The following is a 13,930-nucleotide window of genomic DNA, read 5'->3' as shown; positions in this document are numbered from 1 at the left end:
CGAATTTAAAATGCAGAAAGCTTTATGATGCGGAGACCAGCGCTCGACCTGAGACACCAACAGCCCCGGATGTAGACATCGCAAAGAAGGAGACTCTTACAGGCTACTGGATTTAGATGATGAGCCCGAGTTAGCATGAACTATAGCAAACGTCATGAGAAACGGTATCCAGAGTGATGAGGGAACTTTCAGATTGGAATTCGATGTAAGTCAGCTGGCGTTCAGGACACCGGCAAGGTAAATGCACTTTTAGATGGATGGAGGCACCCACTCTGCGCTCCCAAGTCTTCTCTAGCACGAGGACAGCTCATGGCAGGGGATTTCAAAGAGCCACGTTAGGGGCCGGCGCCGTGGCTCACTGGCTTAATCCTCCACCTGCGGCGCCGGCATCCCATATGGGTGCCGGGTTCTAGTCCCGGTTGCCCCTCTTCCAGTCCAGCTCTCTGCTGTGGCCCGGGAAGGCAGTGGAGGATGGCCCAAGTCCTTGGGCCCTGCACCTGCATGGGAGACCAGGAGAAGCACCTGGCTCCTGCTTCGGATCAGCACAGTGCGCAGGCCACGGCGGCCACTGGAGGGTGAACCAACAGAAAAAGGAAGACCTTTCTCTCTGTCTCTCTCTCACTGTCCACTCTGCCTATCAAAAAAAAAAAAAATGTCAGTAATCACATTGACTGTAAACACAGTGTTTGCCAGAGACAGGTTGGATTTGTCCAGACAGAATGAAGCCCGAGGACACTGAGAGGCTGGAGATAAGAGGAACCTGTGACCAACAACAGCCCAAATAGAGCTGCTCTGCCCACAGCCGCAGCAGATCTGTTAAGGCTTTAAAAAAGACGGAGAGTTTCTGCTCACAGAAGGAATCATCTACCGAGATATCAGAAACCAGAGCCTTCGAAACAGCAGACAAAAACTGGGCCAACTACTGTCATAGCAGAGGGTATGAACAGTACGAGTAAAAAGCTTGATAATGATAGAAAAATATGAAGCTACTGTGGAAGATACATTATTGTCAAAGCCATAGAAAACAAAAGGGGACCCACAAAATAAGGTCTTTTAAAAACGTTTTGTTCAGTGATATGTTTACTTAATTTGGAGGGCAGAGTGACAGAGCTTCACTCAATGCCTCAACAGCCAAGGCCAGTCCAGGCCAAAGTCAGGAGCCCCGAGCTCCATCTGGGTCTCCCATGTGAGTGGCAGGGGCCCAAGCACTGGGGCTCTCTTCCACTGCCTTCCCAGATATGTTAGCAGGGAACTGGATTGAGAAGTGGAGCAGGCAGCACACAAACTGGCACCCGTATGGGATTCTGGCATTGCAGGCAGTGGCTTGTTTACATGTTACTGCTGGTTTTACCTAATGATTTCATGCCTATGTGCTTGCTTTATTTGAAAAGCAGAATGGCAGATCTTTCACCTGCTGGTTCACTCCCCAAATGGCCGCACAACGCAGGGCAAAGCAAGGAGCCAGGGACTCCATCAGGGTCTTCTGCTTGAGTGGCAGAGACCAAGTGCTTGGGCCATCTTCCACTGTTGCTCAGGTGCGTGAGCAGGGAGCCGGTCTGGAAGTGGAGCAGCCGGGACTGGAAAAGGCGCTCATGGATCACAGGTGTCCCAAGTGGCGGCGCAACCTACTCTGCCACAGTACCCACCCCGAGTTTTATAGCTTCTTTACAATTGATGCAGGGTTCACATTCTATGACACTACAAAGCAATAAGAAGGCAGGAACATACAGGCCAGTAAGACCTACGTATTTAGAATTACACATTTGAACTTCAAAAAAGGCAGTGAAACTGGAAGGGCATTGATGGAAGGAAGATTTAGGCTCGAGATGCTGCTATGAGCCTCTTAAATTTCATCAGCTCTCCATAAACTGATGCGTGACTGCCCTGCATGGGAAGGGTGGGCTGGGACTGTGGCACAGTGGGCTAAGCCACTGCCTGCAGCATCAGCATCCCATATGGGTGCCAGTTTGTGTCCCCGCTGCTCCACTTGCAGTCCAGCTCCCTGCTAATGTGCCTGGGAGAGCTGTGGCAGATGGGCCACGTGTTTGCACCACTGCCACCCATGTAGGAGACCTGGATGGAGTTCTGGCTTCCGGCTTCAGCCTGCACCAACCTGGACAGCTGCGGTCATTTGGGGAGTAACCAGCAGAGAGAAGATCTCCCCTCGCCCCCCACTGCCTTTCAAGTCTTTAAAACATTTTTTTAACAGAAGTAGAGGGGGCACAGCCGTTAATTTGCTTCCTGGGGTGCCTGCATCCCATATTGGGGTGCCCGGGTTTGGGTCCTGACTCGGCTTCTGATTCCAGCCTCCTGCTCATGGGTACCCTCGGGGGGCAACAAATGACGGCTCAGGCACACAGGTGCCTGCCACCCTCATGGGAGAACCGGGCCGAGTGCCAGTCCTGGCTGTTGAGGCATCTGGGGAGTAAACCAAAGGATGGAAGATTGCTCTGTGGCTCTGTGTTTCAAAATTTTTTTTTAATGGAAGTAACTTTTGTAATTGGATTTAATTATGATAAACACTTCTGGAAAGCTAAACAGGTCAGGAGAAGTCTGACAGCAGCATGAGTCCTACCAGATTTTAATTACTAAAGCTATACAATGTTTTAATAAGCATGACAATAACAAGAACAAACCACAGTGAAACAGTGTAACAGGTGCAAGTGGGAATGATAGTGGCATTTCAAACCAAAAAGGAAAAAAAATGATTAAAAAAATAGTAGTAGGACAGCAGGTAAAGGATTAGAGAAAATAAAATTATAAGGGAACAGCTAAGTATATAATCTTAAAAGAAGGAAGATTTGTCTATGTGAGATAGAAAATTAAGAGTTCATTAAGGCAACATCCCCAATTGGACTCCATAAAAATGGTACACAACAGGGGCTGGTGTTGTGCAGCAAGCTAAGCCCCGACCTGCAATGCTGGCATCCAGGGATGAAGGGCTGGTTCAAGTCCCAGCTACTCCACTTCCAACTCAGGTCTCTGCTAATGCACCTGGGAAGGAGGCAGATGCTGGGCCAAGTACTGGGTTTTGCCTCCCACATGGGAGACCTGGATGCAGTTTCTGGCTTTAGCTTCAGCCTGGCTCAGCCCTGGCTGTTGGGGACATTTGGAGAATGAACCAGTAGACAGAAACTTGCTCGCTTGCTCTCTCCCCACCCCCTTCCTCCCTCTCTGCATTTCAAACAAACAAAACCCTTTTTAAGAAACATATAGAGGGCTGGCACAGCGGTGTGGTAGGTACAGCCTCTGCCTGCAGTGCTGGCATCCCGTATGGCCTCTGGTTCATATCCTGTGTTCCAGCTCCCTGCTAATAGCCTCAAAAAGCAATAGAAGATGGCCTAAGTGCTCTGTACCCACATGGGAGACCCAGAAGAAGCTCCTGGCTCCTGGCTTTGGCCTGGCCGAGCTCCAGTGATTGCAGTCATTTGGGGAGTGAAGCAGAGGATGGAAGACCTTTGTCTCTCCCTCTCTGTAACTCTGCCTCTCAAATAAATAAATATTTCAAAAATATATATATACAACGTAAATCAGTAGAGCACAATCCCAACTGCAAAGGACAGGTAACTCCACTGAGACGGAATATTAGATATTGCCTGGGCCTGGAGGTAGGAACAGAGATCAGCGTTCGGCAGGAGGGAGCTTTTGGGTTGATGGGAATGGCCTGGGGTTGATTGTGATGGGGTTCACATAGTTTATAAGCCTGCTAACGTAACTGAGCTGAGCCTTTACTAAGGGTAAGTTTTATGGTACTTAGACCTCAGTAGGGCTATTAAAGTTGTGTTTTTATATACTCAGAGTGAGCCACTGTTACTCGTAATAGCAGGAAAATATATGACTTTGGAATAAATCTGACAAAAGATGTGTAAGAACTGTACACCCACAACTACACCAGAACATTTTTAGAAAAAATCAGAGATGACCAGGTGAACAGCAGTCCACGCCCGTGGAGTGGGAGACTTGGCACTTCCCCGTGCAGCCCTGCCCCAAGCCCCCAAGGCTCTAAAATCCCCACAGACACGGGAAAACTGGTGACCCCTACGCTGATCCGTTGTCCCCTTTATCCAGACGGACCAAAGACCTAACGGGGAGGCCATGCAAAGGTAATGGGAGTGCCACAGGCCACTGGTCTGGACAATAGTTTCTCGTGTGTGACCCTAAAAGCACAAGCAGCAAGTGCAGAAATTGACAACGGGGGTGGCAGCCAACTGAAAAGCCTCTGCACAGGACAGAGAACAACAGAGTGAAGAGGAAACCGTCCAGCTGCGAGAAAATACTGGCAAAGCATAATCAGACTGAAGGCTGACTTCCAGAGGACACAGGGAACTCCAGAGAACAAGCAAACAACTGTGAAGGTGGACAAAGGACCCGAACAGAAAGGCCACAGCCACATGAAGCAGGCTCAGCATCACTGTCAGAGAAACGGGACTACAAGCCGCAGTGCACCGCCTCACACCTGTTCTAGCGGCCGCGATCCGAGAAGTGAAAGAGCAGCCTTGGTGAGGAGGTGGGGAGGACACTCTTGGTGGGAACCGGAATTAGCGTAGCCATTTTTGAAAACAAAACAGGGGTTCCTCAAAAAATCAAAAATAGGATTACTGTGAGATCCAGCATCCCACTTCTGGTTAAACATCCAGAAAAGTCGAAGTGTTCATTGCAGCAGCAGTCACAATAGCCAAGACACAGAGGCAGTCCAGCACCCAGGAACAAATGAAAGGCTGAGAACGTGCTGTGAAGACCCGCTGTGCCAAGGGAAGTAAGCTTGGGCACGCAAAGACAGCCAGCACATGATCTCACAGGTACAATCCCAAAATTCCAGACTCCTGGAGGCTCGGAATGGCAGAGGGGAGGTGGCCTTGGAGGGGGTGCTGGTAGCCAAAGGGAGGCCGGGAGAAGGGCTTCTGGCACCTGTTGCCCGGCAAGGTGACCATGGTTAATCACAGTGTGCCACACAAGGGGACTTCAGAAAGGTCGTGGGAACTGGACTCAAAAGTAAGTTTGTTTTGGTGCAGAAAGAATTCTGAAATCCATGTAATTTTTTTCCATCACAACACATTTTCCATACACTTTTTAAAGACTGATAAATTTCAGAGTTTCAGAATTCAAAAAAATGGGTTCTAGGGGCTGGCGGCATGGCATAGCAAGTTACACTGCCGCCTGTGAGGCTGGCATCCCACGTGGTCACCGGTTTGAGATCCGGCTGCTCCACTTCTGATCCAGCTCTGTCTCTCTCTCTCACTGTCCACTCTGCCTGTCAAAAAAAAATAAAAAATAAAAAATATATATAGTAAGTGCATGTATATATATATGTGTGTGTGTGTGTGTATGTGTGTGTGTGTGTGTATAGAGAGAGAGAGGTGCCTGACCTATTCACTTTCCTACAGTGAAAGAAATAATATCTAATATTTGCAAAGACATCTAGGATCTAGCTAGGATCTAAACATCCCTGTTCTTGTTCATCAGTCCTCTTTGGTTATATGTTTTGCTCAGCTTTGGTGAGGAAGGGAGAGAAGGAGGGGGAGAGAGAGATGGAGAGAGAAAGCAAGCCGAGTGCTTGGTGTTTGATCTATTTACTTTCTTATAGTGAAATAAACAATACCTAAGCAACTCTAAGAGAAAGATCTGTAGGGTCTATCTAGGATCTGTATCTGCCTGCTCTTGTTCAGTGATCCTCTTTGCTGTTTTTCTCAGCTGCGGAGGAAGGAACTGACTTATATGAACAGTGATACATTGAGGTAGACAACTTACCTTTTTGGGTTCTGTATTTCACCAAATACATGTGGCACAGCTGCACTTTGTAACTGCACATGCTGACACCTGAACTCTCTTTTTTGGGTGTAAGGGACAGCGGCCTCACAAGAAGTGAGGTTCACAGGAAGGGATGTCTCGTTCTCCCCTCCGGGCTCTTCTCCCTCCTGGCTATGCACAGGAAAACATATTCGGAAATTTTTGTCTTTAAAAAAATTTAAATGTGGGGCCGGCGCTGTGGCTCACTTGATTAATCCTCTGCCTGCAGTGCCAGCATCCCACATGGGCACCGGTTCTAGTCTCGGCTGCTCCTCTTCCAGTCCAGCTCTCTGCTGTGGCCCGGGAGTGCAGTGGAGGATGGCCCAAGTGCTTGGGCCCTGCATCTGCATGGGAGACCAGGAGGAAGCACCTGGCTCCTGGCTTCAGATTGGCGTAGCTCCAGCTGTGGTGGCCATTTGGGGAGTGAACCAACAGAAGGAAGACCTTTCTCTCTGTCTCTCTCTCTCACTGTCTGTAACTCTACCTGTCAAATAAAAAAAATTAAATGCTTTATTAATGCCTTTCTTTTTAGTTGAGACTTAGGGAAATCATTTCCTCACACTGTCGCCTCAACTAGAGAGGATGGCACACATCCAGCTGGGCCTAGAGGAACAAAGGAAGAAAAAGTCATGGCTGCCTTGTAATTGTTGGCAATTTCTGCATGCATGTTATATAGTGCATATCATATAGTGCATATTATATAGTGCACATTATATAGTGCATACCATATCGTGCATGTTATATAGTGCATATCATATTGTGCATACCATATAGTGCACACCATATAGTGCATACCATATAGTGATATTATATAGTGCATGTTATATAGTACATATTATATAATGCATGTTATATAGTGCATATCGTATAGTGCACACTATATAGTGCATATTATATAGTGTGTGTTATATAGTGCATACCATATAGTGCATGTTATATAGTGCATATCATATCATGCATATTACATAGCTATATTATATAGTGCATATCATATCATGCATATTACATAGCTATATTATATAGTGCATATCATATAGTGCATGTTATATAGTGCATACCATATAGTGCATGTTACATAGTTTATATTATATAGTGCACACCATATAGTGATATTATATAGTGCATGTTATATGGTGCATACCATATAGTGCATGTTATATAGTGTATATTATATAATGCATGTTATATAGTGCATATCGTATAGTGCACACCATATAGTGCATATTATATAGTACATACCATACAGTGCATGTTATATAGTGCATATTACATAGCTATATTATATAGTGCATATTATATAGAAGTGTTTTCATGCTTCACAACAATCAGAAAAGATACTCTTTCCAATAAAATTCCTCAGTAAGTTCTAGCTGGAAAAGCAACCTGGCTTTCCCCTTCCCCTTACAACTTCCCACAGATCTGGAGCCCTTATGTATCTCCACCAGACCGAACTCCGAGGATGATCTTCCCTATGGCAATCCACCATCGGGATGAGCCACTGAAGCCGGTGGGGAAGAAACACAAGCACCTCGCTCAGGTTGCGAGAATATTTCACTGAGTAGATTCTATCCTAGACATTACACTAGAGCCAAGTGACATGGCTCAAAAGACATGCTTCCTTCAAGGGAATTTATAATAAAATATGAATGACAAATGACTATATCATAGTTAAAACTTGGGGGGTTACAAGTAAGAATATGAGAGCAGGTTAGAGGACAAAAAATAAGAATTAATAAATCCTTCAGAAACTAAGGTAACAAGCTAACAAAACAATTAACAAAACAATAATGAATCCTTTCTTATCAATAATCACTTCAAATGTTCATATGTTAAACTCCCTAATCAAAAGACAAAGTAGTTAAATGAATCAAAAATTACCCAACTATATGCTGTCAGTGAGAAACTCATTTTATCTATTTTCTATCTATCTATCTATCTATCTATTTATTTATTTTGACAGGCAGAGTTAGACAGTGAGAGAGAGAGAGATAGAGAGAAAGGTTTTCCTTTTCCATTGGTTCACCTCCCAAATGGCCGCTACGGCCAGTGCACTGTGGCTGGCACTGTGGCTGGCACTGTGCCGATCCAAAGCCAGGAGCCAAGTGCCTCCTCCTGGTCTCCCATGCGGGTGCAGGGCCCAAGCACTTGGGCCATCCTCCACTGCCCTCCCGGGCCACAGCAGAGAGCTGGACTGGAAGAGGAGCAACTGGGACAGAATCTGGCGCCCTAACCGGGACTAGAACCTGGGGTGCCAACGCTGCAGGCGGAGGATTAGCCAAGTATGCCACAGCGCCAGCCAAGAAACTCATTTTAGATTTAAAGACACACATAATCTGAAAATGAACAGATGGAAAAATATTTCATGCAAGTGGCAACCAAGAGATAGCTACACTTATACCAGACAAAATAGACTCTAAGTCAACAACTATCACAAAATACAAAGAAGGATGTTATAAACTGATACAAGGGACAAATTACTACAAATAGAAAAAATAAATATATGTAAGCTCAACATAAGAGAACATAAGAGGAAACATTGGCAGGACTCAAAGGAGAAAAAAAACCTCCAACAATAATACAAAATTTCAATACTGCACTTTCGATAATGAATAGAACATACAAAGAGAAAACCAACTAGGAAACAGAGGTCTTAACACCCAAGACCAAATGGACACTGCTGCCCTCAGTTTGGATTTGCCAATACTGGTTCCACAACAGATCCTGTATTATCACCAAAGCTGTTTCAGTTCCTGCTGGTTGTGGTCCTGCATCAATTCTACCCAGCCAGGTTCCTGCCAGGAGACATGGCCTGCTGAGACTCCTTGGTAGGCTTGCCAACCTCTGCCCCCAGTATTTCGTCAAGCACTCCTGAAACTTGGCTCTGGCCCCATTTGTCTATAGGCTGATAGCAGTTCTACCCACCTAGAAACCCAGTAGAACCCCTAGGCACACAGCCTGACCCTGGTTACATTGTGAATCAATGCAACAGCCCTATAAATGGTCTCTAGTCCTTCGAAAACCCAGTCTGAGAAAAGGCCTGTTCACTCCAAATCCGCTGGGAGACACAGCTGTCTGTGACACTGGAGGCGGGCCTGAGAACTGTCTTGGCTGTGGACCTGAAACAACCCTTACCTCAGTTATAGCTCACTACGACCACCAACTCAAGTATGGCCACTAAGGCACCCAACCAGTGAGCCACAGGAACCTTTACAGAGACCTAGTTGAAGCTAACCTGCGTGCCTGGCAACAGAGGCACTGCCCTGAAGTGGGCAATCATCCTGGTACCTAGCCACTAACAGGTCTGAAGCCTGGGTTTAGGGAATCACAACAGATAATCTTCTCTGAATTCCGAGACCTGCTATGACAGGATGTAACAGAAAAAGCCAGAATGCAAAGATCAGTGTGAATACCAGCGTTGTCAGTACAGAGACATTGATGCATGACCACAAGGATCAAGAACAATCAGAGAGGCGTCGGTGCTGTGGTGCAGCGGGTTAACACCCTGGCCTGAAGTGCCAGCATCCCACATGGGCACCAGTTCTAGTCCTGGCTGCTCCACTTCTGATCCAGCTCTCTGCTATGGTCTGGGAAAGCAGTAGAAGATGGCCCAAGTCCTTGGGCCCCTGCACCCGCATGGGAGACCAAGAAGAAGCTCCTGGCTCCTGGCTTCGGATGGGTGCAGCTCCAGCTGTTATGGCCCTCTGGGTAGTGAACCAGTGGGTGGAAGACCTCTCTCCCTGTCTCTACCTCTCTCTGTAACTCTGTCTTTCAAATAAATAAAATAAATCTTAAAAAAAAGAACAGTCAGAGAAATATGGCATCACCAAATGAGCAAAAAAGGTGCCAGTGATTGACCCCAAAGAGATGCAGATGTGTGATCTGCCCAACCAAGAATTCAAAACAGCCAGTTTAAGGAAGTTCAGCAAACTTAGGGAATAATTCAGAAATGTAAGCAGAAATATTTAACATAGAGGTTGTGACAGAAATGTTGAACACATTTTGGACCTGAGAAACAATGCATGAAATGAAAAGTTTAATAAAGCACACTGACTGCATAAAAGTCAGTGAGATCACCAGGCTGTTCCAAGCCACAGATTCCATTGGGAACAAAAAGCAAACGTATGAAAAGTGATGAAGAAAGCTTATGCCATCTGTGGAACAACATCAAAAGAGCAAATTTTGAGTTCATTGAAGTTCAAGAGGGAAGAGAGAAACACAAAGGGTAGAAAACTTATTTAAAGCATAAAACTTTCCAAATCTGGAGACAGGCACCCAGGTACAAGATCAACTGTCACCAATGAGACTCACTCCTGATAAGACTACTCCAAGACTTACGCTAATCAAACTGTCAAAAGTCACATATAAAGACAGGATCCTGAAAGCAACAGGGAGAAGCAGCAGGTGACATCTAAGGAAGTACTCACAAGCCTAGAAACAGACTACAGGCTTCTCAGCAGAAACCTTATGGGCCAGGGAAAAGTAGGATGGAATATTTAAATTGCTGAAGGAAAAAACTATCATTGGAGAATACTGTACCAAGTACAGCCATCCTTCAGAAATGAGGGGCGGGATAAGGCTTTCCCAGACAGACAAAAGCGGAGAGAGTTCATCACCTCCAGACCCATCTTACAAGAAATGCGAAAAAGGAGTTCACGCTGAAAGTATTCTAATTAGTAGCATGCAAACATCTGAATGTTTAAAGCTCACTGGCTATAGGGAGTAAACAGTAAATTCAGAATACTCTGAATGGTACTGTAATCATGGTGTATAAGCTACATATCTTTAGTATGAAGATGAAAAGACAAACTATCAACACTTACTAAAAGAATTAAAAGATATGCAACATAAAATTGTAAACTGTTGCGGCGGGTGCTATGGCGTGGTAGGCCTCCACCTGTGGCTTTGGCATCCCCCATGGGTGCTGGTTCGAGTCTCGGCTGCTCCACTTCCAACCCAGCTCCCTGCTCATGGCCTGGGAAAGCAGCAGGGAATGGCTCAAGTGCTTCGGTCTCTGAAGCCACATGAGAAACTCAGAAGAAGCTCCTGGCTTCCGGCTTTGGATTGGCCCAGCTCTGGCTGTCGTAGCCACGTGGGGAGTGAACCAGGGGATGGAGATCTTTCAGCTTCTCTCTCTCTCTCTCTCTCTCTCTCTGTAACTCTGCTTTTTAGATTAAATAGACAAATCCTTAAAAAATATAAATTGTTACATCAAAAATTCAAAATGGGGAGACTTAAAACAGAATTTTCTTTTTATACAAAGTTGAGTTGTTGTTAGTTTAAAGTAGCCTGTTGTCACTGTGTTTTTCTGCTAAGCCAGATAACTGCAAAGCAAAAACCTACACCTACACCAAAATAAAAAGCAAAGAATCAAAACGCACCATTAGAAAAATCAATCACAAAGGAAAACTGTAAGATGGGAGAAAGGATCTATAAAACAACTAGAAAACAAGAGGGTGCCAGGAGTAAATCTGTACTTAATAATTACCTGTACTTAATAATTATCTGTACTTAATAATTAAATATATTAAATTCTCTAATTGCAAGAAACAGAATGGTTGAATGGAGCAAACACAAGACCAAAGCATATGCTACCTACAAGAGACTCACTTCACCTGAGAAGATACACATAAACCAAAAGTAAGGGAATAGAAAATGATATTCCATGCAAATAGAAACCAAGAGAGAGCAGGGTTGGCTATACCAATGTCAGACAAAATAGATTTTAAATCAAAAACTGTCTCCAGAGACAAAGATCCTTCTATTACATTTTTACAACATGATATATAACAATGATACATAATATATATATATATAATATCCAACCTCAGAGCACCCAAGTATATAAGACAATTATTGATATACTTTACTGAAGAAATTGATAGCAATACAATAATAGAATACTTCAACAGCTCACTTTAAATAACAGAAAATCCAGATTGAAAAATCAATAAATAATGGACTTGGACAACATCGTATACCTAATAGACTTAAATATAATGCAAATTTTCACCAGTATAATTCTTTACACATTCTTCTCAAGTACACACAGAACATTCTCCAGCACAGATCATGTGCTAGATCATAAAATAATTTAAGAAGATTAATGTCATTCCAAGTTTCTCTTCTGACCACAATGAAATGAAACTGGAAACCAATAAGAGCAAGAAGTTCACAAACATATGTAAACTAATTTGTACATGAGCAGCCACTAGGTAAAAGAGGTGATCAAAATGGAATTGAAAAAAATCTCTCACTGGATGAAATAAAAAATAAATACTACCAAAACGTATGGGACGCCTATATTGAAATAAAGATCTCAAATAAGCAACCTAAGTTTACACCTCAGGGAACTAGAAGAAGAAAAAACTAAATCCAGTGGAAGGCAGGAAATAAAATGTCAACATAAATAAAGAGAGAACAGAAAAAAATAGGAAAATAATTAGCACACATGGAGTTGAGTTTTGAGAATATAGGTCCTTAGCCACACAAACAAATAAAAAAGTAAAAAGACTTAAATAAAATAAAAAATGAAAGAAGAGACATTGAAAAGCTTGCTTCAGAAGTGGAAAGGTTCATACGGGACTATTATAAACAATTATATGGCAAAAGACTGGATAACATAAAAATAATGAATATATTTTTAAAAAAGATTTATTTTATTTATTTTGAAAGAGTTACAGAGAAAAAGGGGGAGAGAGAGAATAAGAGATCTTCCATCATCTGGTTCACACCCCAAGATGGCTGCAACAGCAGCTCTGGGCCAGGCTGAAGTCAGGAGCCAGGAGCTTCATCCAGGTTTCCCACATGGGTAGCAGGGGCCAAACACTTGGGCCATTTTCCACTGCTTTCCCCAGGCCATTAGCAGGGAGCTGGATCAGAGTGGAGTGGCCAGGACATGAACCAGAGCCCATGTGGGATGCTGGCATCACAGATAGACTTGCCCACTACACCACAAAACTGGCCCCAGTGATTAAATTTCTATAAAATTACAACCTGCCAAGACTGAATCAAAAGAAATAGAAATGTGATTGTTTGGATGCAAAACTATTGGATGTGGTTTTATTGAGCATTGTCAAATTTGTAAGCTTCGTAGGGATGGACATCACATTTATAATGCCCTTCTATATGTGCTACCATAGATGTGAAATTCTTGACCTTAATATTGTCCTCGAAAATGTTAAATTGAGAATTCTGCTAACTTACAGTTTATGAGTTGGCCCACTGTATTACTGCAAGAAATGTTTGATTTTCGGCACAGTGCAAAGGTTCCTTAAACTGCATATGTCTTTTTTTTCTAATTCTATTTTTCTTTTTTTTGACAGGCAGAGTGGACAGTGAGAGAGAGACAGGGAGAAAGGTCTTCCTTTACCGTTGATTAACCCAACAATGGCCGCTGTGGCCGGTGCACTGCACTGATCCGAAGCCAGGAGCCTGGTCTCCCATGGGGTGCAGGGCCCAAGGACTTGGGCCATCCTCCATTGCACTCCCAGGCCAGAGCAGAGAGCTGGACTGGAAGAGGGGCAACCTGGACAGAATCCAGTGCCCCGACTGGGACTTGAACCCAGTGTGCCGGCGCCGCAGGCAGAGGATTAGCCTATTGAGCTACAGCGCCGGCTTCTAATTCTATTTTTTAAAACACATTTTAAATGTACTTTCTCATTTAGTAAAAATTGTCTAATTGATATGAAAAAAAATAGAAGCCAGAACAGACTAATAACAAATAAAGAGATCACAGCAGTAATCAAAAACTTCTCAACAATGATAAGCCTAGGACCAGATGGCTTCAGCATGAATTCTACCTGACTAGAAAAAATTAACACCAATCCTTGTTAAACTTTTCCAAAAATATGAGGGATTATCTCCAAACTCTGTCTATGAGGCTAGCATCAGTCTGAGATGAGAGCCAAATAAAGACATCACAAGAAAATAAAACTACAGGCCAATATGTCTAATGACTACAGAAGCAAAAAATACTGACGGGGTGGGGTGGGGCGGGGGGGAGGTGTGGCGCTGTAGTGCAGCGGGTTAAAGCCCTGGCCTGAAGTGCCGGCATCCCATATGGGCGCTGGTTCTAGTCCCAGCTGCTCCTCTTTCATTCCAGCTCTCTGTTGTGGCCTTGGATAGCAGTAGAAGATGGCTTAAG

General features: G+C 44.2%; 1 protein-coding gene across 3 annotated transcripts in view; it reads right to left on the bottom strand.

Moving 5' to 3' along the window:
- The window catches only part of LOC108175422 (b(0,+)-type amino acid transporter 1), a 37,020-nt gene that overhangs the window by 11,590 nt on the left and 11,500 nt on the right, over positions 1 to 13,930 (bottom strand). Inside the window, exon 5 of one of the 3 annotated variants that reach the window (XM_070063273.1) lies at positions 5,150 to 5,251. The exons of the other annotated variants lie outside the window; for them this stretch is intronic. Within the exon in view, the coding sequence (XP_069919374.1) occupies positions 5,150 to 5,172 (23 nt within the window). The 5' untranslated portion in view covers positions 5,173 to 5,251. The remainder of the gene's footprint in view (positions 1 to 5,149; positions 5,252 to 13,930) is intronic. 3 annotated transcript variants of the gene reach the window in all.

This window comes from Oryctolagus cuniculus, chromosome 18, assembly GCF_964237555.1.
Source record: "Oryctolagus cuniculus chromosome 18, mOryCun1.1, whole genome shotgun sequence".
Classification (NCBI taxonomy): Eukaryota; Metazoa; Chordata; class Mammalia; order Lagomorpha; family Leporidae; genus Oryctolagus; species Oryctolagus cuniculus.
This window is presented reverse-complemented; position numbering and strand designations above follow the sequence as displayed.